Source organism: Zalophus californianus, chromosome 2, assembly GCF_009762305.2.
Source record: "Zalophus californianus isolate mZalCal1 chromosome 2, mZalCal1.pri.v2, whole genome shotgun sequence".
In the NCBI taxonomy this organism is placed as follows: Eukaryota; Metazoa; Chordata; class Mammalia; order Carnivora; family Otariidae; genus Zalophus; species Zalophus californianus.
This window is the reverse complement of record NC_045596.1, coordinates 189,125,287-189,151,446: the sequence shown is the minus strand read 5'-3', so window position 1 is coordinate 189,151,446 and position 26,160 is coordinate 189,125,287. Positions and strand designations below refer to the sequence as shown.

At 40.6% G+C, this 26,160-nt stretch overlaps 1 protein-coding gene across 1 annotated transcript in view; it reads left to right on the top strand.

The window, feature by feature from the left end:
- The window catches only part of TENM3 (teneurin transmembrane protein 3), a 1,257,915-nt gene that overhangs the window by 1,146,490 nt on the left and 85,265 nt on the right, over positions 1 to 26,160 (top strand). Inside the window, exon 15 of the mRNA XM_027598498.2 lies at positions 4,197 to 4,382. Coding sequence (XP_027454299.1) covers positions 4,197 to 4,382 — 186 coding nt within the window. The remainder of the gene's footprint in view (positions 1 to 4,196; positions 4,383 to 26,160) is intronic.

The following is a 26,160-nucleotide window of genomic DNA, read 5'->3' as shown; positions in this document are numbered from 1 at the left end:
GGAGTTGGTGCAAAGAGCTGAATGTCTGCAACCAGGGTGGGATGGGGCAGTGGCCGTGGCTCTGGAGAAGGCAGGGAAGCTGGGAAGGGGTGAGCGGCGAGGCAGGATGCAGGGCAGGTGATGGTGAGACACGGAGGCGAGGATGCCTTCTGTATGGGAAAGTGGAGGAGGAGGGGGAACTGAAGAGGGAGGGAGGGGAGGAAAGGAGAAGGCAAAAGCATAGGTCTTGTTAACGCTGTTGAGTAAATAGAAACATCTGCGTAAGCCTTGGCTTCAGGGAAGAGGGCTGTCTATCCTTCATCCCATTGACACTGACTGCCTTCTTCCCTGAAGCCCTGTTTGCAACTGAGTGGCGAAGAGCAGGAAATCTGGAGCCTGGGTTCAGGTCTTGGGTTGGCCATTCCCTAGGTCTGTGGCGTTCCATCGGCTATTTAAAATGCTTCTCTGTGCCTCAGTTTCTTCCCCTGTAACATGGGGACGACAATAGTACTACCTTATACAATCGTCATAAGGATGGAAATGAGTTAATGTGTGAAAAGCACTTAGAATAGTGCCTTATACGTGGCAAGTACTTGATAAGTATTATCCATCAGTAGTGATGGTGATGGTAGTCGGAGTTAGGGTGGTAGAATCCTAAAGGCGAATTTGGCCCTTACAGTTTGTCATCTTAATTCTCCATTGATTCAGAGGAGTACTTCCACATGAAAGTACTGCTTGGTTACGGTTCCTCCAATTGTGAAATTTATGAAATGCAAATTATTTCATCTATTAGTATAGCCTAATGGCATTAACCCAAGAGAAATCCCGCTAAGCAGTGAATTAACACGCTTATTTTAAGAAGAAAAAAAAAAAAGACTAGTAATTTTTACAAATCACTCTTTCCTGGCACTTTGAGAAACTTGGGTGACATGACTGCTACCCCGTGAATCATCATCAGCATGACAGATTTGTGTGCCGTTCTTCACCGGCGACAGACTCCCTTCCTTCCTCCCTAACTTCCTCCCTCTGCTTCTTCCCTCCTCTGTCTCCCTCTCTTCCTCCCCACCCTCCTTCCTCATCCCCTGCCCCCTCCCTCATCCCCTCCCTCCTTCCCTGCCTTCCTTCCCTTTCCTCTGCTTCCCTCATCTTTTGGCCATACATTTTTGGAGGCAGACAGGCTTATGTTTGTTCCTGCTTCATAGAAACACGAGTTGATTCACATAGTTAGGAGAACTAGAAACTGGTTAGGAAATTCATGGCCCCTAGAGCAAATAACATGTACCGGACAACTGGGAGTGAAAACAAAAACTGAGCGGTGGGGTTATAGAGGACCTTGAATGCCCCACCAAAGAGTTGTTGGAAATCATCACCACCCAACATTACCAAGCACAGGTGCAAGGCATTATTTAAATAACACATTAACTTGTTTTGTCCTCTGTTCTTAAAAATGTATTTTATAATCACAAGCATCAGAATAGGCATTTAATTATGTCTGTTGAGTTTTTATTTCCCTTTCTGGCTTCTGTACTAAAAAATACATCCCACCAAAAAAATCCACTTAGAGTTTATGGATATAATTATTTTTATAGTAAAGCTCTTGGGTTCAGGTCTCTTATGCCTTCATCAGTAGAATAAGCATAATAATACTAGCTGTAAAATAATACTGGTTTGAAATATTGCCATTCTAATTTGTCTCCCACAATTATTGGAGTAGGAAAGAAATAATGAAACAGCCCTTTTTGTTTCATATAACATTATTTAATGTATTTAATACATTACCTGAATTATTTTATAAAGGATATTTTTATAATTGATACTGTAGCTCAAAAGATAAGTCAGCCTTGGGCCACCTGGCTGGCTCAGTCAATACAGCATGCAACTCTTGATCTCGGGGTTGTGAGTTCAAGCCCTCCATTGGATATTACTTAAAAAAAATTTTAAAAATAAAATAAAATTTAAAAAGATAATTCAGTCTTCTTCATAAAATGATATTGCCATGAATGGCAAAAAAAAAGGTATAGATGTTAAATAAAAAATTAAACTGGCTGCCAAAATCACCTATCATTATTTTACATATTTAGACTGATTATTTTTCATGCCAATATAATTATTTTGCCAGCTGAAAATCTAATTTTACGTGTAAACAAAATGACACTTAGACATAGTGGGCAAAGATCTTCCTACTATTCATCTTTACACCCCCAATGCAAAGCAGAAAAACATATATTAAACTCTCAATATATAGAGTTGAATAATGGATACAGTACTCTTCTTGGAAGAAACTAAGCACAGGGAAAAAAAAGACCTTATTAAATTTTGCTAGGAGCTGCAAAAAGACAGAAAACTTACTTAGAATTATTAATAAAGATATCAAATATGCATGTATTCACCCTGTGAAAATATCCTGGTTCATGTGCCTGAAGTTTATCTGCATGTCTCACAGCTGTCATTTGAAGTTTACAAAAACACAGTTGGTGACTTACGTTTGTGGCTGGAAAGTTTACTAGCAGCATTATTGGGAATTTCTACCTAAAACACTGTACCAGCTGCCTCTTTTGTTGTTGTAAAAATGACCTTCAGATAACTAAATTCAGTAAGAGTAGATTCTACACCTGCAGAAGCATTTGGTTAAACTGCCAAAAGAGAAGAAATGAATTATTTCCATCAGAAAGTTCATAGGTTTGAAAGCAACAGAGCTTTCCTCTATTTTCATCAGCAGTTTGTCCATTAATTAGCCCTTCAATTCCACTTCAATTAAATTAACTCTAATTAATAAGTTCATTACAAAGATTGACGCACCTTGCTCAAAGCTAGTGTGCTAAACGCTGATAAACACCTTCACCCTAATGAAAAATTGATTAGATTGAATAAAAGGGGTACCTCAGAAAGAAACCTCTCTCTTCTGGAGCTGAGTTGACGTTCTGTTCGTCTGAAGTTAATCACCATCTTGGATCTCTTAATCAAAAATTTAATTCAAACGAGATGGAAAATGTGGCATGAAAAAACATCTACCACTCTCTTCCAGTTAATAGTCCGGGCTGTTGTTTATAAGAAATGTTACAACTCTCACAATGGGTTTAAAATTCTGCAGGACTGAGCGGCAGAAGGAAGGTGCCTGAGAAATGTTACCTGGGCAGTGAGTAGGGAAAACAGGAGCATGGGACTACATAAACAGTTACTGTTTTTTCATGTAAAAACAAGGCTGCAGTCCATTTTCTGTTTGTTAGAAATGCTTTCAGGTTTTTATCGTTCAGCATTATTTTTGCAAGGAAACCAAAACCAAGCAATGGTCTGCAATTGTAGAATAGGGCAGTTGATTTTAACTTTATATGTAAAAAGTAAAATATAAAAATATCCTTCAGAATTCATTTTAAAGATCGAACCTATTGTTAGGGTTTTGAAGTCCTTTGGTCACTTGTGCTTTTAGTCCATTCGAGTACCTGAAAAGCCTACTTTTTCCAATGACAGAGTCAGTAGTTTGGTGTTCTGGTTTTCTACGGTGGTGTGTATCTGTCCACAGTACGAATTTACTGACTAGGAAAAACAATTTCTTTTATTTGACCAGCATGTGTGTGCCTCAGAAGCAAGCCGAAGTGGGTACTACAAAAGATTCTTTTTAATTAAAAATTTCTGAGTAGTTTAGAAATTTAAACATTAGGAGTAGAAATAACCCCTTTGCAATTCTTGCTATGGGGGTTAAATAGTGGACATGCTTAGACACTGAAATATTTTATTAATTTTATATGAACTTGATGTGTGTGTTTGTATGTGTGCATGTGTCCTGGGCTGCCAAAAGATACTCTCAGATACATTACGTGTGTATTTTCCTCTCCTTATGACTCATGCGTTGTTTTGTTAGTCGCCTGTGTGTGTTTACACACACATACATATAATAGAGGGAATTATAACAAAATTCTCGTGTATTTCATGCACAGTCACAGTGGGCATTTGAAATTAAATGACTACTGACAAAGTAAACTTTGACCATGTATAATTCTTACAAGTCGATGCTAATAACATGTACTGAGTCTATAAATACTTTTTATTTTTCAAAACGGTTCTGTTTTTTGAGTTGAAGATGCAGTCCTGCTGATTCACGCCCCTTCTCACTCCGCCCCCCCCCCCGCACCTCCCCACCCCACCCCACACCTCCCCACCCCACCCCACCCCACCCCATTGCCCTGCCCTTCGTGCTCTGCTTCCTCTGTTCAATGCAGAAATCTGTTCGGTGGACTGCGGCTCGCACGGAGTGTGCATGGGGGGCACGTGTCGCTGTGAAGAGGGCTGGACCGGCGCCGCCTGCAGTCAGAGGGCCTGCCACCCGCGCTGCGCCGAGCACGGCACTTGCAAGGACGGCAAGTGCGAATGCAGCCAGGGCTGGAACGGCGAGCACTGCACCATCGGTAGGCCCCGCTCCCCGGCCGCCCTGCGCGCGCATCCCGGGGCGGGGCGGGGGAGCGCGCCGGTTGCTGGCTGTTTGTTTGACTCCCGCTTGGGGAAAGCTGATTTCCTCTCATTAATTTTCACTCGTCTTTCTTAAAAAGGAATTGTGTTTTCAAGTGAGACCATCGTGTTGCACAGGCAGTTCGGTTCTTTTTCCGCGCATATGTCACGAGCATGAAGTATAAGGATTTTTTACTCACTGTTTTGTGATGGCCACAAAAATGGACTCACCCGAAGACGATTTCATTTCTTTCTTATACGGACGCTTTCACTGAATATTATTTTTCGGTGTCCCATAGGGCCGTTGCATAACCGCAGTATTTTTTACTTTAAAAGAGATGCCACATAGGGGGTCTTTTTGGCTTCTCTAGATTGGAGCACCACACACCTTAGCACCTGTCGGTATATTTGAGTCTTTCAAAAAAGAGGTTTGACTTTTTTATGACTTTATTTTGTAGTCGCACAAGAAATAAAGTAGAATGAAATGCACAAGCCTAGATGTTCTTCAAGTTATATGCTAACACGTCTTCAGATACGATGTTGGTGGAACTCCGTAGGTTAAATAAAACAAGCAAGTGTTTAATTAATATCAGAATGTCGGTACAAAAACGGTAGTTAGCATGGATGCAGAAGTGTCCAGAACATCCACAGTACCGTATTTTCAGGGTGTTCAGTGCCTTTGTTTTTTACTATTTGAGTCGCTGAAATTAAAATATAACAAACGTTAAGTAGCCAAGGTCTACCTTACTTCCCTGAAAGTGTACAGTGTCCCTTATAAATGGCACAGTCCCACAAAAGTTTCAGAATTTGAGGTATGGTGTTTTATGTCCATAGGGTATAATTTGATAAAGCTGTTGGAGGGAGTCTCAGTATCTGAAAAGATTTCTTCTTCCAGTGCAGCTCTAAGTATTAAGTACTTTACTTTCCTGCTTGCAGGAACTGGCTAGCTAGGAATTTTTTCATGGGAAAGTTGAAATCACATACATCTTATAAATTGTCACAGTCTTTACAGAACTTCAAGTAAGGTCCTTTTCCATCTGAGTGACATTCCTGGCATCTGTTTTAAGGGTGGTGATGCCCCCCCACCCCCACATGTGATGATCCACAGGAGGGCTTACATACTCAGGGCTCTTGTGCTCATGACTATAATAGTTATCAGAAAGGGAAAAGACCCATCAGGTGGTGTTTGGAGAAATCCATGCTCAGGCTTCCTGTGTTCTTTCTCTCTCACCAAGAGAGGTCACATGGAGCATGTACCTTTCTCCCACAGTGAACTGTACCGACACGTGTGCAAGGAACACATGCTTCTTCTGAGGGAAGCCCATTTGAGACTGAGCTTTTTATTAGGGCTGCTCTAAGAAGGAGCCTCTGTCAGCCACAGCCACCAAAATTCCAGATTCTCCGAGGAAAAGATTCTCCCGGTAGGCAAAATCACCTTCTCATTGTAGAAAACATCCAATTTTCCAGATGCCAGCCAACAACCAGCCCTGCAGACTTCTACAGGTCAGGCATGTTGTGTTAACTCTTACCTGGGAACCGTCCGTAGGGTCTCACTTGTTGAATGTGAGCTTACTACCTTACATCCGGGAAGCGTAGGGTTCCCACGGGGGAAAACTGCAAGTGCACATATTCCTGGCACTCACAGAGTGCTCATCCCCACGAGCTTGATACGGCTTTCCCCTCCTCTACTCTTTAAGACAGGAGTCTAGGGCAGTGGCTGCCTGTTGTCTATGTGAACCACACTTGTGAACTACAGTAAAACAGAAAAAGTTGACAACCACAGTCTGTGTATCTTTCTGTGGACATAGAGAGGAAAATGCAGCGCCCCTAAGACCAAACAGCACCATGCCCCAAATCTCAGAATGCCCATATTACCAGAGGCAGGGCAGGAGAAATAGACCTCTAATCATACTCCATCAAATTATGTATGACCCCACCGCCCCCATACCCATCAGAAATGAATTGATTCTAGCTAGGGTGGGTGGAGGGGGGAACGTTATATTTTTGACCCTATGGGTCCTAGGAAGTACAGCAAACACACGAATATACAACTTGGAAAAGCAAGAAGTGTGCTAAAAAGTTTTCCATAGGCAAATTTAACCTGCCAATCTATAGTTACTAAATAAATCATCCTGTTGATGTCCTCACTGACCATGACAATAGTACATGGTTAGTTTCCCACAGATGAACTCTTCTTGAACAACTTCTCAGTTCTCTGGGAACACATAGGATGTTTGTTGGTAGGAGGTCTTTGTTGGATAACTTAGCATATCTTGCTGTGGTTGTTAACAATTCCATTTTCTATTGTTTTATTTCATTTTGTTGCTCTTCTACTCCATATGAGTAAAAATGTGGAAATAAAGGACCTGTTTCATTTAAATCACTCTTCAGAGTGGACCTTTTAAAAGACGTAGAGGACCTCAGATCACCGTTTTGCTCACCTGTACTGTTAAAGCTACTTATTCCAAGCTTTGGCTTGCAAGGATCCAATTACTTGTTTCTGTCTATTTACAACCTGTGTATATGTCCACGCTGAAGCCTAAGGGGCCATTTAAAAAGAGGCCTTTGTGAGCCACAGGCTTAAACATCCCAGGAAAGTACAGTACATTTTCTCATTTGGGATAGTTCCTGCTCTGTGCATTTCCTCTCAGTTTCAACACTTACACATCTGGCTGAAAGAAGCTGCCACTTCATGAAAGAACACTCATAAATCCGCAAGATTTTTTTTTCTTTCTCCATATTATGTGCCATCTCATTGAATATAAACAGGGAGGTTAATTGAAAGAGAGATGGAGGAGAAATTAAACAGAAGCAAACAGAAGTTCCCAATAGAAAGCAAAGAATATTCTTCCTTAGTCATCTTACTGTCTTCATAAACTGTTCATGCTTTCATAGGCATTTTGATAGTCAAATAGGCTGTGAATTTAGAGTGTTTGCTAAAAACCCTATCTACCTGAAAATATTCCATCTTGGTATTTTTATTAATGTGTTCATATTTTCCTCTCATTATGAATCATGTGTTCAGCACATCGGGCACACTAATCATCAGGTTCATTGTCCCAAGTCCTTCTCCTTTCTGGGGTTATTAGGCTTTGACTAGTGGTGCATGCAGATGGAAAATGCAGCAAAGGGAAATCTACTTTAAGAGTGAGAGAGAGGGGGCGCCTGGGTGGCTCAGATGGTTAAGCGTCTGCCTTCAGCTCAGGTCATGATCCCAGGGTCCTGGGATCGAGTCCCACATCGGGCTCCCTGCTCCTTGGGAGCCTGCTTCTCCCTCTGCTTCTCTCTCTCTCTCTCTGTCTCTCATGAATAAATAAATAAAATCTTTAAAAAAAAAAAAAAAAAGAGTGAGAGAGAGGGAGGAGTGGGGGTAGGGGCAGAAGGAGAGGGAGAGAGAGAATATCAAGTAGACTCCATGCCCAGAGCAGAGCCAGAGGCAGGACTCAATCTCATGACCCTGAGGTCATGACCTGAGCCGAGATCACGGGTCAGACATTCAACCAGCTGAGCCACCCAGGTGCCCCAAGGGAAATCTACTTTCAGCAATATTATGATTAAAATAAATATTTCTCCCTTCCTCCCCAAAAAGCATTTATGACTGTTGGACCCTTTCTTAAATTAAGAGAAGTTAGTTACATGATTGAACCGCAGCAGTTAACCACCAGCAATTATCACCACCATCATTTAATAGTAATAGCACTGCTGTAGATGCTCAGCTACCCTAATGTCATCCTTTGTATGTGACCGTTCCACAGGAGGGTCACACGATTATCACACTCACGTTCCTGTTTTTGTTTCTCATGAGAAAGGAAAGATGTAAGAATATTTAGAGGACCCAGGAGCAAGTTAAAGCGTATTAAATATAATTAAGTAGTTTATAAATAGGAGTTGACATAATTGGAATATTATGTGGCTCTCTCTGTATAAAAGGCCAAAACAGTTCTGTATCGATCAAGGTCAGATCTGTGAACTGGGACATACTTGTCGTGGCCGAATTCAGTAAGTTCACTGTCAATGTGTTTAACCGAAACCAGAATCTATAATCACGTAAAGGCAACCTCAGTTGCTTCAGCCCTCCCTATTCTTCTTGGTTAGAAAGACAGGAAAACAGCTCTCAGGCCTGTGCCCGGAGTTAATTGGCCATGGAAGCAAGGCAGGTGCCACACCAGCCTCTGCTGAACAGATGTTTGTGGACAGAATCCCCAGCTTTTGAGTGCAATACAGCTAAGTATTCTGGACAACGATAGATCCTCAGTTACCACATTTTGAGTGTTACCAACCTGTACCTTCCCCCAGGAACTCTTCTTTGTAGCAGTTGCTGGAAAGAAATTGTCGCTACAGCCATCCATCTGTATCTGAGAGCCCTGGAAGTTATAGGGGTGAGACTGTGACCTCAAGGAGTGAAGGGAGCGGGGGTGGGGCCTGGGTAGCCCGTTTGATTGTCATCTACCATGGAAGGTTCTTACCAATGTAGGGAAGGCTCAGATCTGTCCGTAGATGGGAGGGTTGTCTCCTGGAGGCTGACTGGGCGTTCCCATTTCCCCACAGACGGAAATTGAGACTATGGGCTTAACACCGTTCACATGTTGGTTAGATAGAATGAAGAACCTCAGGTTGGAAGACGTATTTAAATCCTGGAACGAGATCCCAAAGAAATGTTTTCATCTCAATCCCTATGAGCTTTGGCAACACCATAATTATTTAGTTGTGGAACACTGGGGTTTTTGTTTGTTCTTTTTGTTAGTTTGGGGAGTATTCTTTTTTTTTTTTCTTTTTAAGATTTTATTTATTTATTTGACAGAGAGAGACACCGCGAGAGAGGGAACACAAGCAGGGGGAGTGGGAGAGGGAGAAGCAGGCCTCCCGCGGAGCAGGGAGCCCGATGCGGGGCTCGATCCCAGGACCCTGGGACCATGACCTGAGCCGAAGGCAGACGCTCAACGACTGAGCCACCGAGACGCCCCAGTTTGGGGAGTATTCTTAAGAGGGGAATTCTGTTTAACTTTTTTCCATCCATTAAGTCTCTTGAGTAGTGTCCCTATCTGAAGGGCCTCTGGAGGTCTCTTACAATTCTAGAATTTATTGATGACTTCTGCTTTATTTGGAAAATTATGGAATTTAAACAGGGGATTCCGTTTTTATTCTCAGTTTCATTTTGCTTTTGATTTTTCCTGTGGCATTTACATGCCTCCGTTACCTTCCATTTCTGAACTTCTTTCTTTATCCATTAAGCAATTATTGATCAGCTCCTCTGTGACATTTTAATACTTCTTATGCAAGTTAGTGGTAACATAAATGAGAAAAAGTCTGAAAGAAAAGGAAGATACGTTTTCAATCGGCTCTCTAATTTATCACTGCAACTTGTATCTTAACTGTTCCTAGCCCCAACTGATTTTTTTCCCCAAATATAAAATGTCTATAATAATCTGTATCATATGTGATTTTGAAGCAGAATACTCTAATGTTTAAGAGCTTTGGGGGAGAGATAAAAGATGAAGAAGAAAGAAAAAAGGGGCTTTTGGAATTTGAGTCATGGCCACACCATTATTTACGTAGCGTGTTGCCAGCGGTTGAGTCCTGTTCCCCAGCCTTGGTTCTTGAGTTGGACCAAGAGAGAATTCAGAGTCAAACTCTTCGGCAAGCAAGGGTTTAATGGCAGTTTAAGCAAAAGTACACTCTCCAGATGAGAGAGAGCTGGTGGGCCCCGAGGGGGCAGCTGCATTGGGGGTCAGGGTTGTCTTTCCTTCTTATGTTTGAATAGGTGGTGGGTCATAGCTAGGGTGGTTCCTGAGTAGGGTGCAGCCAGTCATCTAAGGGACTCCTCCTACCGGTCGGGAGGGACAGTTTTTGGCCCTCGGTGGTCCTTATCAGAACTGTCAAGGCAGCCTTCGGGGGCGTGGTGTCGAAACTGTAGGACAGCGGTCGTTTGTATGCGTGTCCCCTGGGGTCTGAGCCGGCTGGCTCTTTGAAACTGGTTTCCGTAAGAAAGCACTTGTTCCCTGCTCATATCTAACTGCCTACTCTATCAGTGTGACCTTGGGCAAGTCATTTAACCTCCCTGAGTATGTTTCCTCATATGTAAATATTATGTATAGGGTTGTTAGAACCAAAGGCACTACTGTAGTGTAAATCACTTGTGAAAATGCAAGCAAATAGTGTCCAATACATGAGAATTCTTAGAAGTATAAATGAGGCAAACTGCAGCCCAGACAATGTTTTTTTGGGTGCTGAAACTTAGAAAAATAAATAAATAAAACAAAATTGCCATCATTGTTATAAAATGTAACCTAGTCTCAATGGATGTGGCTTATCAAGAAGTTAATATGTTTGAGTTGAGGGTTTTGAGAGGTGTTGCTTTCAGAAAGAAAGAAAAAGAAGGAAGGAGGGGAGGGAGGGAGGGAAGGAAGGAAGGGAAAGGAAGGAAGGAAGGAAGGAAGGAAGGAAGGAAGGAAGGAAGGAAGGAAGGAAGGAAGGAAGAGTTTAGTGTGGTATTTGTCTTCCAGTGATGTCTCAAACACAGACTTGTTTATTGAGCTACATTGATTTTCATGTACTTTCAGGCAATTCAAATGGAAATTTGGCCTAGGGGAAATCCTAATTCCTTTAAGCTACAAAAGACCAGCTATTTGTTTTTATTCTAATTCTTTAGTACAGTGGGAACCGGGATCATTAATGATCACAAAGGCATGCTTTGTTTGTTCAGACAAAACTTATACAGTAGTCAGCATCCCTCTATTAAATACTGTGGTTGCTCTGGGCTTTGGGCTGCAGAAGATTAGAAATTAAAGATGAAATACACAAAGCTGAGGGAGTTATCCACCAAACAATATGGGGGCAAAAACAAACAATGAATCGTGGAACACTACATCAAAAATTAATGATGTAATGTATGGTGATTAACATAACAATAAAAAATTTAAAGGAAAAAAATATGGGGGCAAAAGAGAGAAAGATCAAAACTATATCAGTGTGGACAGAGCTTAGCCTTGTTGTTCTAATTCTTATCTCAGGATAATGCTGAAAGAATAGTATTTTCGTTGTTAAATTTAAAAATAGGTGACAATTTGGGAGAAAAAAAAATGACCACTCTGATAGATACTTCACTTAGATTACAAAATCAATATTCTTTGTAACTTGTAATGTTCCCAAGTTGGGAATCATATTTATAATAACACAGATTATGGAAATTCTCAAACTATCTTTCTACATTTTTATTGAAACTTTATAAGTCCCCCTTAAAGGAATACAGGGTACCACATGACACCTGCAAATGAGTGCTCTGGGAGACATTTGGCTTCACATCTGTCAGAATGATGTAGTAGTTTGAAAAAGGGGTGTCCAGTGCCACCTGCCTGGATCCCTGGCAGGTCCAGTGACATACTTGTCATCAAACTGGAAAAGCTGGAGCATCTCACTTGCACAGCCCCTTTTAAGGTCTTGCAAGGGGACGTGGGTTTATATGGTCACATGTTCATCTAAAACTTGCAGATCAGTTAGGACCTTTATCTTTTTTCACTTCAACTTCCTTTCCATCATGCCTTTCCTTGTATAGGATGGCCCTGGAGTGACACTGTGGGCACTTTAAGGACTCAGCTAAGGAGACTTTGAGCTGGGGATACATTTAGTGTAGATTTAATTGGATATATTTATGAGGTGTGGAATCATTGCTGTCTGTGGTTGTTATTGCTAGCCATCCAGGAATATTCCTACCACCTGCTGACTCACCTAGTGACAAGAAAGTCCAGGGTCAGAGATTATATGAAGCTATGAATTTGTCCTGCGGAGCCCTGCACCAGACGTAAATAGGTAGTAAAGGAGAAATAAGGTTTGAAATGTACGGAAACGGAAGTTAGTCTGTGGAAAATTCCTCTTGTCATCAGAGGTATTATAAAATGCCTAATCAAAAGGGAACTTTCCTCCTGTCAGAAATGTACTTGACAATGGAACTTAGATAATTATAAACTTGCCAGAATTTTCTCCTTTTTGATGAGTATTTCTTTTCTGAGCAATTTATCAGAATTCTTGCATTTTGAGGGCACAAACCTGTAAGCAGTGTTGCAAAATTGAGTCCATCAGCGTGTGAAGTCACACGTGCTGTGCATCGCAGTGTAGCCCTGAATCGTAGGAATGTCGCAGAAAAAGATTTCTTGTTTATGTGACATGAAATACTGATATTGACAAAGATAATATAAAACTCAATATTCTGTTGTGTTTCTTTTTGTTTCAGGTTCTTATTTAAATTCTGGTTAGTTACATATAGTGTAATATTGGTTTCAGGAGTAAAATTTAGGGATTCATCACATACATACAACACCCCGTGCTCATCACAAGAGGTGCCCTCCTTCACGCCCATCCCCCACCTGGCCCATCCCCCACCCACCTCCCTGGGGCAACCCTCAGTTTGTTCTCTAGAGTGAAAAGTCTCTATGGTTTACCTCCCTCTCTTTTTCTTTTTCTTCCATCCCCTAGGCTCATCTATTTTGTTTCTTAAGTTCCACATATGAGTGAAATCATCGAACACTCATAATATTCTATGAGGATATCACAACAGAGTATCTAATGAATGTCATCAATTCAGAGTATTTAAGATTTGTTTATTACATAATAAAGTCTTCCCAGCTTAGCAGTAATGCCAAAAATTTACGTGGCATTAATAATAACACATTTTGAAGCCAAATGAAACTTTTCTAAGCTATCAATTATGAAAACTATATTAAATAATTACATTGAATAAAGGCTAAATTATCTTTGCTTTCTATCGATAGAAAATATTACAAAATCATTATCTTATAAAGAAGCAATGAAAGAGTAAATATTGCCCAAAAATATAGAAAGAAAAGCGTTTATTAGAGACCAGTCAGGCACTTAATAAAAAAATGTTATGTGCTTTTCTGACACTTGTGGTGTTAATCAGCTCAGAAATAATTTCCTGTGATTTCTTACTCTAAATAACTCCTCACCTTATACCTAATTTCATATTCATAATTTGGTATTCTTTTTCTTAATGAGGGCCCCCCCACATTATGTAATTTCAGACCCCACAAAACCTGGATCCGCCTCTCTTCCCAGCTCTGTTTCTTGATAGCTGTGTGATCCTGGGGAATTCACTTCTGTGCTCTGTGCTGCAATTTCCTCATCTCCAGAGTGGGAGTGAAAATAGCACAGCTTCAGAGTGCTATTTCGCAAGAGTGTGAAACGACTTCAAACGTGTAGAAGAACACTTAGAACAGGACCTGGCACAAGTAAACACCATCTAGATGTTTCTTACTGTTACTGTAACTGTCGGGAACTGAAACTCACGTCAAGGTCACAGTGACTGATTCTTCCCTGCTGAGTCTTCTCTGTCTGCAGAGGAATTAGCCAACAGAAAGACAGGAGTGCCTGCTGGTTCCAGAACTGCTACGCCCCTCCACGTGCTGACCTGACGCACTGCCACTGTGGACAGGGATGCCTCCTGATCTGTCAAACATGGTAGAGGGTGGGTCCGCAGGAGTCAGCAGGCACGGAGTGGAGTGGAAGGAAATTCTTCTAAGCCGACTTGGTTGGCAATAAAAATCCAGAGAGGCCAAAAAGCCTCCATGGGGCATGCAAGAAAGAGAAGTTCTTAAGATCCTCTCTGCTCTGCAGTCCTAGCTACTCTAAGTCATTTAATGTGACAAAGAGGACAGCAATTCCTAAGAGACCATTGAAAGCCCCCTCAGAGCTCATTGTGTATCCCATGATCTGAGCACCAGGCTGATTGTTAGATATCTGTTTTTTTCCTTTGAGGTCAATTGTGCCCAATTGGGGCCTCCCCGTGTTATTTTTTTCATTTTAGTCTTCTGTGTTCAGTTCCCAGTTTAGACATGGTAATCTAAATCTGTAATCCCCTCAGAATGGGTTGGGTTTTTTAATTTTAATTTTTTTTTTTTTAAGCAATCTCTACACCCAGTGTGGGGCTTGAACTCACAACCCTGAGATCAGGAGTCATGTGCTCCACAGACTGAGCCAGCGGGGTGCCCCTGGGGATTTTTTTTTTTTTTTTTTTTTTTAATGAGGCCCTTTGGTCCCTTCTAAAGAGGCAAAACTAGTCCCTTGACCTTTCTGAATGGTGGAGGCCCTATTAGGTTGTCAGTGCTCTCTCTACTTGGTTTCAATCTTTTTAAAACTATCCCAGAGATAATGCTTATTTTACTAGTTAATTCAACGATGCTGCATTTTGCTTCATTATGATAAAGAAGTGCCTGTTGGTGACAGTAGCTAGGTAGCTGTTTTCATTTTTTTTTTAAGATTTTATTTATTTATTTGAAAGAGAGAGTGGATGCACAAGCAGGGAGGAGGGGCGGAGGGAGAGGGAGAAGCAGACTCCCCACTGAACAAGGAGCCCAATGTGGGGCTCGATCCCAGGACCCCGGGATCATGACCTGAGCCAAAGGCAGACGCTTAACCGACTGAGCCACCCAGCGCCTGTTTTGGTGTTTTAATGGACCTAGCCTTTGGGTGGTTTTTTTCTTCACTGTAAGTTGTTCTATTGTAGGAGTCTGTTTTCTTTACGTGTACCGATTTCAGCATAAAAGGACAGGAAGTTGTGGGTTCAGTGTAGGTGTAGCCAGCACCTTCAGCAGGGGCCGCTCGGCACTCTAGGCTGAAGGATTCTTTCACTCTGAGCTTAGTAGCCGGTTGCAGGAGAGAGTCATCAACCAGCAGAAATGAATTTAGTGGGGGGCACCTGGGTAGCTCAGTCGGTTGAGCCTCCGACTCTTGATTTCAGCTCAGGTCGTGATCCTAGGGTTGTGAGATCGAGCCCCACGACGGACTCACACTCAGCGGGGAGTGTGCTTGGGATTCTCTCCCTCTCCTTCTGCCCCCCTCCACAAACGCATGTGCACTCTTTCTCTCTCTAAAATAAATAAATCTTTAAAAAAATGAATTTGGTGGTTGAAATTTGAAACTTTAGTAAGTTTGACTGTGTTACTGTCATATTTTAGTCTTCGGTACTGCGTTTGGTCAAGGTTTTTGCATCACTCTTAATTTCTGCTCACTTTAAGAACCTGTATCCTCTAAAGCTTCAGAGTTGTTAAAATTTGACTCCTCTACTAACATTTTGTGAAGTCCCTTGCAACTTTAACTTTGTAGCATCCCATCCCCCCTTACTTTGTTAACCTGCCTATGCAAGTCACATAACGTCTCCAGAGCCCCCTTAGAATTACATCCTCCAGTCCGACAAATCCTCAAGAAGATTTGGATTCGAATCTTCACGTAACTTTTGCACCTGATTTGCTGTGTGACCGTCAGCAAAATCATAGTCCCAAGGGCCAACTTGATAAATGTTCTCTCATCGTCTTGATGATTTGTTTCCCTAGACTTCATTTTCTTTACCCCTAAGAATGGGAGTAACTGTTGTAGACATAAAGAACTTTTACTGTTGACATCAGGCATTTGAGTCCCCCTTCTGCTCTGTCCTGTCTTTCATGCTGTAATTTATCCCCAGAGAAAAGAGAGGCAGTGACCTAGCCGTATCCCCAAGCCGTAAAACCTCGGTGATGGTTAGCCTCTTTCGGGAAATGTTAAATGTGTTCTGTATTTCAGAAAAGGGACCTTTTATTTTTTTTTTTTTTTTTTTTTTGGATTTCTAAAGCTCAGTTCTGAATGTAGTCATTGTTTTGTGGATGAATGTATTTGGATTAACATGTATTTTTCCATGTAGATGATTTATACATGGCCTTACAAGGATGAGAATTCTGGGTTCTTTAGAAGGAATAGGCTTCATATACTTTAGAGTCATATGATGATGAATTCTATACTATGATAGTTATTTGTGTACAGATTTTCCCTCCCATCTACGCGCTGTGATAGAACTTGGGTCTCACCAGCTGCTATAAATTAAGCTGATTCCTGCTCAGCTTTCACTGTAACTGCCACCGGCTATAGAGGCAGTATGTTTGGGGGAAAAAAATGGAAAATTAAATCCACTGTCATGTTTTTCAAATTGCAGCAGTGTATAAGAAAATGCTGATTGTTTGTGTTGTTTTACGATCACTTAGGTATCATTGAAATATGCCTGATTTCTTTGAAATTGATCAACCTCATTCCTTCCTTTCTTACTGTCTTGTGTTTATTTTTCACCGTGAACTTAGTGGTTTTCTAGCTAGCTTTTTTTTTTAAGTCTCCCCAAATAATGTACTGTGTAGGTGCTCTGCATCTTAGACAAATGATTTATAAATTATAATTATTATACCAAGGAATATTTTGAATCTGTTAATTTGAATTAAAATGTTATATGCCATAACATATTTTTAAAGTATGAATTTACCCATACCTAGGAGTTCCCTTTCGCTTTTTTAAACTTCATTTCTCATCTTGTCAATTTAAGTTCTTTTTTTTTTAATGATTTTTTAAAATTTACTTAGAGAGCGCACAAGCAGGAGGGGCACAGGGAAAGGGAGAGAGAGAAACTCAAGCCGACTCCCAAATGAGCACAGAGCCTGGATGCAGGGCTTGATCTCACGACCCTGAGATCATGACCTGAGCCCAAACCAAGAGCCGGACGCTCAACCAAACAGAGCCACCCAGATGCCCCTAAATTGTCTCTTAAAAGTTTATAGAGAGACATGATATCTGAAAAAAAGCCAGTCATATGTCAAATTTTTATCATACTGTTTTATTAACCGCCTGCCATTGTGTTCCTTTACTAATATACTACAGTATCTTTTTCTGTTTGGAACACCTCATTGATTTGCATCTCTTAAAAACCATCTTAAGACCTGAATTTCCACCAAAAGCTAGTATACAGGAGGTTTTAAAGCTCGACTGACTGGATATACAATTTAACTAGAAATAAAGATGGAAAACCCTCCTTTCAGTTCTTGCCAAGTTCATCAGAAGGCTTTTATTGAGGAGGTTAGGTTCAAGGCATTTGGGAGTGAAACCAGCTGCAAAATAATATGGTGTCAGCTATTTTACAATGGTAGCAAGGAAGGGAAGGGCTGTGAGTAGTGTCGGATTATAAATATGTTCGTTCTCCTTAAAGCTCAGGCCGGGGAACTGCGGAGCGCCAGCCAGCTAAGGTAGTATTCTGTGTAGAGGGTCCTTACTACCCTAGTGGAGGAAATAAAAAGTCAGAACTTTGCATCCCGTTTAATCTAAGGGTGGAAGAATGAAGCCCACAATTTTAAGGGATATGATTCCTTCCCACAGTGGTACATTGGTATCCTTAACAATGGCAGAATTTACCTCTAGCATTTCTTGAATGTGACAATTTGAAAATAGCCTTCTCCCATCCTGAAACAGTTCCTTTCCCACCTCTCAGTTTTTAAACTTCAAGTGTGCTTCTGGTGTTAGTCCACACAGAAGCCATGCCTCCCCTTTCTTTTTGTATTTAAGATACTATATTCACAGATTACAGTGTGACTAGAGCCAGTTTTTTTTCTATTGCTCTTCTTCATGATGGGTTCACTGACCCTCTCCTGTCTGAGTGCCTCTTTAGTGAAGCTGGAAAACAGCTGTCTGAAATATGGCTATTAGTTCTAGGGTTTCGCTGACATGTGCCTTGGATAAATTAAGGAGCAGTCAAAGGAAGTCCATAAATATGAATCCTTTGCCAGTTGCTTTTCCATTAAACTCTGTTGGTTGAATGAAATTAACAAATAATTATGCTGGTGGGGAATCTACTACATCCAAATGTAATATAATGTCTTCCTTTAACGACAGAGCTTAATTTTTTCCTGTATACCAGATTAGTTTTTAGGGTAATCTACATTGCAAATTGGCCGATTTGCATTAGAACCATGCCTACTTGTTCTGATTTGTCAACACCTCTTTTTTAAAAAAAAGTCTTTACCATTGAGCATGGGTGGGTAAGACCATCTGCTTGTGGAGCTCACTGGCAGCTCCATCACTTAACACATGAGACAGGGTACAGCTGTTTAATTGTTATGGTGCTGAATGATGACCATTCTATTCAAAATTAATATTTATATATGTGTGCATAGAAAGCATGTGGTTAAACATAAGTGATCTAATTGTGAATTAATGGCATTAAGTGTTCATTAATTAGTCCCCCCATGAACAATGAAGGGTAAAATAATGCTTTTCGCATACACTCCCAACTCTTGGCTTTTAAGAAGAGTCCCCAGGAGTGATTATTATGCATGTGAGTAGTCCACTCCAAATGCATTGGTGTGTAGAGAGAAAAAAAAAAAAAAATCACTGTATACCTGCCATGAAAAACAAAGAGAAAAGTATCTATATGGTGATGACATATACCCTAACTCTTTCCTGCCCCCAAAAGCATGATCCTCTGAACTGTGACCCGTGTAGGTTCAAGCCACGCAGTGCAGGCCTACAGGTATGTCTGCTATGATTGCATGTACCAGCATGTCACCCACAGGAGCCACCACAAGCAATTGGGAGCACTTGCTCAGCTGAGAGTGGGTTTCCTCCTATACTTAGGAATGGTGACCCACAAACTTAACAGCATTCTGCTACAAAAAGTTAGCAACCTATATTCCATCATGTCTGCTCAGTACATTTGATAGTGAGGAACAAAAATGAAAAATTGTCAGCAAAATTGCAATGTAAGGATAGAGAAATGCATGTAAAATAGGATATTTAGATGTCTTTGTTTCCAAGTAGCTCCTATAAAAAGTGACTTGTATTTATAGATATTTATACAGATATTTATACGGCTTCAGGAAATACTGACTTGCCTTGCCCAAGTACGATTACTAAGGAGGGAACGCACAATATATAAGGACAAGTTGTGATGGGTTCTTTATTCCCAAAAGCTGAATCACATTTTGATTGGGAAGTATGTATCTACGCCAGTAGAGGGTTTATGGGAGACAAAAAAGAAAACTTCTGGCACAAAAGTGGAATTCCCCACCCTGGGAATTAGCCAGTTCACATAAAGAGTGTTCCCATGAAAGGGAGACTCTGTGGAGGAGGTAGAGAGTAAGAGGGCTTATCCTGACATTATTAGGGTGGAGTGGGCCTCATGGCTTTGAAGACAAAACCACTGGCAATTCCCAGCTCCTTCAATTAGTCAGATTTCTTACATTCTTCAGTCTCTTAAAAGATACCAATTGCTTCCTGCATCAGTCCCTTCTAAACTCTTACTAATAAGATGAATTAATACTACCTAGTATTTATTGAGTGTTTACTGTGTGCTAAGGCAACAATGCAACGTTCTCTGCATACAATACTTTTTTAATCCTCACAACCTCAACAGATAGTAGCTGTTAAAATCTCCACTGAGGGGCACCTGGGTGGCTCAATCAGTTAAGCCGCTGACTCTTGATTTCTGCTCAGATCATGATCTCAGGGCCCTGGGATCCAGCCCCATGGGCCTCCGTGCTCAGCGGGGAGCCTGCTTGAGGATTTTTCTCTCCCTCTGCCCCACCCGCCTGCTCATAAGCACAGGTGTGGCCCTCTCTCTCCCTCTCTCTCAAATAAATAAGTAAAAATCTTTTTAAAAAATAAATAAAATTAAATCTGCATTGGAGGAATGCAGGCTCAGAGAAGTTACCTAATTTTTTTATGGTTGCACAGCTAATAAGTAAGAACCTGAACCCACAGGAGCCATCCCCAAGCCCATTCTCTTGAGCAATAGGCTATGCTGTCTCCTTTTAAATTGTTTTTGCACGGATGTGTATAGGGGAATAGGCAAAAATTAATTTTCTTCTGTGATAAAGAGAAATTAGTATCTATGAACCTGTCACAAAAGACTGAATTTTCATAGAAACTGGTGCAGTAATAATGTCAATGATGTCTCAATAATAAAGTGTCAGTTCTTTTATTCAGCAAAATTTAAATTATAGCTGATAATAGGACCCACGGCTTGCCAAAATAAAAGTAACAATTACAGCAACAAATAAAGGCTTGAGGAAAATGAATTTATACTGTGAGAGATTTAAGAAAATTGTAAACTATTTATTGAAAATTCCATGTACCTAACCTTCCAAATTTTAAACTTACTTCCAGTTCTTTTCTCAGCTGAAATTAGTAGGCTAAATACCATGTATAGACATTGACCAGTGAAAAACACTCACAGTGTGTAGATGACATGTAACTAGTATCAGCAAATGAAGTGCTAAAATGCAAGTGGTAAACATCTGCACATGCTCTTCTCTCGCCCACAAATAAAGAAACATTACTCCCTGTGTAAGTCGCCTTTGAAAAGAGCCAAGATTATCTATGGTTTTCCCAAAATAAATTACGGTTTATCTTAGGTGAGTTAAAGATTGTTCAGTTATGTTTATTGTCTTCCCTGGTGTCTTCAAGAAAACTAATAAGAGGAAGACCCGATATATTTCACATAATTATTTACAAGTCTTATTCTATAAATTTTCCTTAAATACTAAATTTTACACAGAGGCAGAAGCAATGATGGCAGCCCAGAAATTATATTCATTGCTATTGATCAGCTCGGTCGGTTATTTTTATGGTTTCCTGCCACTCGACTTGTTAGTACTATACAGACATGACTTTAATCATTGTCATAACCAAGTTCATTGTATCAATTTAAAGATCCGAATATTCACTGATGTAAAAAATGTTTGTGTTACAGTTTTTATTTATTAAGGTTGAGAGCTGGCTCCGGATAGTCTTGTTCCCAAATCAAGGTGCCGAAACAGACCTGACAATTTTTAAATCTAGGAAACCCTAAGAAAATGTGGTTATGCTTCTGTCTGCCAGGGAGTGCAGATCTAAAGGAGACGTGTGCTACCGACATGTTTATGTATGTGGTCCAGGGGATGAAGTCCCACCACGTGTGGAGACCACAGAACTCCTGGATCACATGCTGAACAACACTCATCTCCGTGTAAACTGTGTACTTGCCAACGTCAGTGAGTCAGTGTGCTGTCCCCATTCTGAGTGTGCCACGCTTCCTTCCATTATGTAGACATAGTCCACGGTGAGGCACGAAATTCTAAACTGAGGGAAAAATACCAAACATTTTTCTTTCGGTTATCTTTACAAAGCTTTGCAGCTTATGGCACTTTTCCAGCAATGCTGACTTGATGAAATTCGGTTTGTCTTATAGCCCCTTTTCCATGGAATCTCTTTTTTTTCTGGACTGATGTAAATCAAGAAAATATTCTTTCACTTCCTTGGAATGTCTTAGGGTAGTGGTCCAAACTGAAGTACGGTATTTTGCTGGGGTAGGGCGCATGTAAGAGGCCAGTGTATTTGTACAGATAATTTGTTTACCAAATTTCCAATCTATAAAAAAGAACAGAATATGTAAAGTTTCAAAAACAATTTGTTTGTAACAGGTTTTCAAAAATGCATTGCCAATGTTAGGGAAGCAAAAGCTCTTCCAAACCACGTGCACACGTGTGTGTACACACAAATACTCACACAAACTTTTTTTCCCCACTGGCACACCTCACTTTCTAGTTGTTAAAATTCAAATTAAGTGACTTGTCTAAACGGGATAAAATATTTGTGATGTTTTATTCTAATCTTAGAATGAGAATTCTATGGTGAGGGAGAACATAGTCTAGTAAGGGGTCCGAGTAAATTGTTTTATGACATTTAAAATTAGATCACTGCCATAATCCTTTATGACAAGGTAATCAGTAATTGGCAGTGTGTACCAATTAAGGAACATCAAACCAATGGGTGTGCAGCTTGTACACTGATTTAAACAGTTACTGATTGGAATAAATGGATTTAATATGTACTTATTTGCAGACTGTTGCATTCCTGTCATCCTCCAGGAACTGGTAGTGAATAATCTAAGAATGATACCTACTTACAATTTTAATGAGATACTAATGTGAATCATTTTTTAAGTCTGGGTTATGAAGTATAAGGAAACACCCAATGCTAAATCAAAATTTGTCCTCAATTCCAAGGACGTTGCGGTAATCGGCATAGTGAAGAATATGGCTGTGTTTTATTATGTTCTCATCTGATTGAATTATCCTCTTCTGAAGACGGGCGCCCAAGATTTTATTGTTGTAATTAAACTGAGAAATATTTCCCGCTTCTGGATTCTGTGCTGTTTGCCTGCATCTAGGCTCTACCCAGGAGTCAACTCAGTGGCCCAGTGAAAATACTGTACCATTTAATATGCTCCAACCAAGCATACTGTCAACAGTAGAAACAATGTGAATAGAATAGTTTGTAACTGTATACATCAGCAACTATGTATACACAAACGATTTCTGTTTTTCCCTTGTGAGCTGTCTAATGGATATACAAGCAACTTGGTTTGCCCTTGTTTCTTCTTTGTGTTTTTAAGAGTTCTTTTGACACTGAAAGGAAAGGAAATTTGGCATTGATCCCATTCTGTGTAGACCTCCAAATATCCTAGTTCTTCCCCCAAGGTGGACATACATCCTCCACTGACCTCTTTTTTTAAATGAGCAAGCTTCTTTTGGACTACCACTCAAAAGACATTTCTTACACAGAATTTATACCTTAACGGAACTACTTCTGTTCTTTTATTTTTCAAACTCACTTGTTTTAATTTTTTCTTGGTTTTCTCCCTCTATTTTAATATCTTGCCAGTTGGTTTTCCAAACTTTGGGTTTTTCGAACACGTTACAGCAATTCTTTTTTTTTCTTTTAAGGTTTTATTTATTGATTTGCCAGAGAAAGAGCACAGGCAGGGGGTGTGGCAGGCAGAGGGAGAAGCAGATTTCCCCAAAGAGCAGGGAGCCTGATGTGGGGCTCGATCCCAGGACCCCTGAGACCATGACCTGAGCCGATGGCAGACACTCAACTGACTGAGCCACCCAGGCGCCCCCGGTTACAGCAGATCTTATCATAAAGCTTTCTTTAGTCTACATAAAGTACTCTCATATTTATGAAGCTGTGTCAATAGATGAATATTTTAAATTAGTTTGGATTTTAATATTACTTCCTGAGGTCTCCCTTTAATTGTCAGTGTTGAATTAAGGATTTCCACATTTTTTCATCTTATTTTTTCATGCAACCAAGTAAATTTATTGACCATTCCAAAAACGGATGATGCTTCTAGTCTTCCATAGGTTACATAGTTCCGATTCTTCTGAGTTGTGACTATAGCTGATTATCAAGTGCATGGACTTTGGCCACAGGCTACTTGGTTAGAATTTTGGCCTTGCCACTTGCTGGCATTTTGACCTTGAGAAAGTTGTTTCACTGTACCTCTGTTTCTTCATTTATGAAGTAGGGAAGATAATAAAAGTACCTATTAACCCATAGGGTGGTGAAAATTAAGTCATCTCGTAAAATGCTTAGCATAGTTTTCAGCACTTAGTAAGAGTAGTAAATGGTAGTTATTGTTAATACTATTTTATGTAGTTAGGATGGATGGATGGATTGGAAGAGGGGAGAGGAACAGATGAATGAAGAGAGGGGAAGGATTTTGGAAACGAGGTATTGCTCACACATGCTTCTCAAAAAGCAGCCACTGTATTATTCATAGAGTTTCTTCAAAAGCTGCAAACACGTGTAAGATGTACTAGAACCCCCATAATAAGGACATTTAATCATTTTATTCAGCAGATATTAAGAATCCCTTATGAACCAGGCAATGGGAAGACAGGGATTAGCCTGGCCTTGGACTTTACATTTCTAATGGAGGAGATTCACACATTCAGTTCCATATGTCTATATATCATTAAAGCCTTAGATTTTTTTTTTTAAGATTTTATTTATTTATTTGTGAGAGAGAGAGAGAAACAGCATGAAAGGGGAGAGGGTCAGTGGGAGAAGCAGACTCCCCGCTGAGCAGGGAGCCCGATGTGGGACTCGATCCCGGGACTCCAGGATCATGACCTGAGCCGAAGGCAGTCGCTCAACCAACTGAGCCACCCAGGCGTCCTTTTATGGAATCTCTTAATGAACTGATCACAGCTAGTTCTTGTTTCTCCTCTTCTCCTTTCACATCTACTCTAGTGTCCATACTCCGAGACTTCTTCCAAGACAAGGACTCAGTGAGAAAAAAGGGAAGAATCAGATAACTAAAGGAAATGGAGGGAGGTGGGTGCCCATAATTTTGATAGATCAGCAGATGAGGCACCAACATGTAGGTAGACTTTCCCCGTTGCTCTTCCTTTCTAGTGTACTCATTAGGAATTAAAAACCGTTCAAGACTAAATATGAGCAAAGTCCCTCCCACGGGACCTTAGACTCCAGATCCTTCCTACGGGGTACAGATGAGAGTAGATCATTTTGTGTCTGCCTCCACCCATCTTCCCCAAAACACAGAGGGGAAAATACGATCATTAGGGTCTTTGAATAAAGAAATTATTCTTTTTAAAAAGAAACATCTGGGGGTAGTGTGTGAAAAGGATACAGTACTTCTCATTTGCTTGGGTGATACTGGAGGCCTCTGGGCTATTCATATGATAAAAATATTCTTGATGGCCCAGACCTTTCTTCCACATCTGCAATTGCACCGAATCTTTGCCCACATGAACCAGCAAGTAGGCCAGGAACCTCCAAACCCATGGGCTTGAAACCCGAGCAGTCATTTCATCTGTTACGTTCTAGAGATGACTGTATCTGAATGTATTTTGAAAGAGAGGCAACACAGACCAAGAATTAGCTCTGACGTTGAAAAGACACTCCACTGCATTCTGCCATTTAAGTTAGGTCCACCTGGCCATTTCCCAAGGAAGCCATGTAGAAAACATCTAAGAGACAGTAGAACTACCCTCTGGCTTTGTAGCTATCTGCTTAAATTCATGTTAGGTCAGGAATAATTGCAAAGTACTTCTGAGTAAGAAGAGGCATCATGACGGAGACGGTGCCCCTGCACACACTGTCTGTCCCTCCTCAGTCTCTCCATCTGTACTCACTGTATCAACTGTGTTTATATCATAGGGTTGTGGGGAAGATTAAGTGAAAGCCCAATAGAGAGGGCTGAGAGCAGTATCTGACACAAAGTGAATCTTTATTATTTTCAGGGAGTAGAGCTGGGATCAGAGTACTTTAGGCGTGTCCCCTACATTCTTCTGAATCTGGTCTGGACCTGGACCAAAGCTAGAAATTTGGGGATCATTAATACATCAGCCGGGTGCTCACAGTCTGCAATTTATAGGACCAGAGCCCATGGAAGAGCTGAAACCACAGACAGCATTTTGTGTCTGTAAGCATGCGTGCATTGTGTCGGGGGGCGGGGGGGGGGGGGGGTGGGGGTGGGGGTGGAGTCCGTAGCTCTCACCACTTTTCTGAGACGTGAGACCCCAGAAGAATTAAGAATCACTGTCTTACAGGAAATACGGTAATTCTCACCCCCTGTGTCCCACGCGGGTCTTTTTAAAAGATAAAGAACTGAAACTCCAGGGAGAGTGTTTTATGAATACATTTTCCTGGAGAATAGTTTTAAGAGGTTCCATCTTATACATCTAGCACTGATGTTTATAAGAGTTTTCTTCTATAAAGCAAATTTAAAACTTTTGGTGAGTAGATCTAATAGGAAGGATTTTGTTTTTGTGTCAGAGCACACAGTTTTCAAAGCAGGTTTTTTGCAACTTAATGTGCATTTCAGCCATTGTTAGGTATATTAATTTTTAAATATACTGTATTATTTTTACGATTATTGTTCCTAATGGCTTCTTGCAACATGCCTGCATTTTTCTGATAATTTCCTGTAGTGGCTTATGTAATGATGTTTTTATTGTCGCATTATTATTTTTAATAATTATTTGAACCTCATATATCGACATCTCCTTTTAGCGTCTTTATTATTTAGAACGAGGCTTTTGTGCGATTGTCAGAAATTTTCATCTTCGAGGACAAAATATACGTGGTGGATTT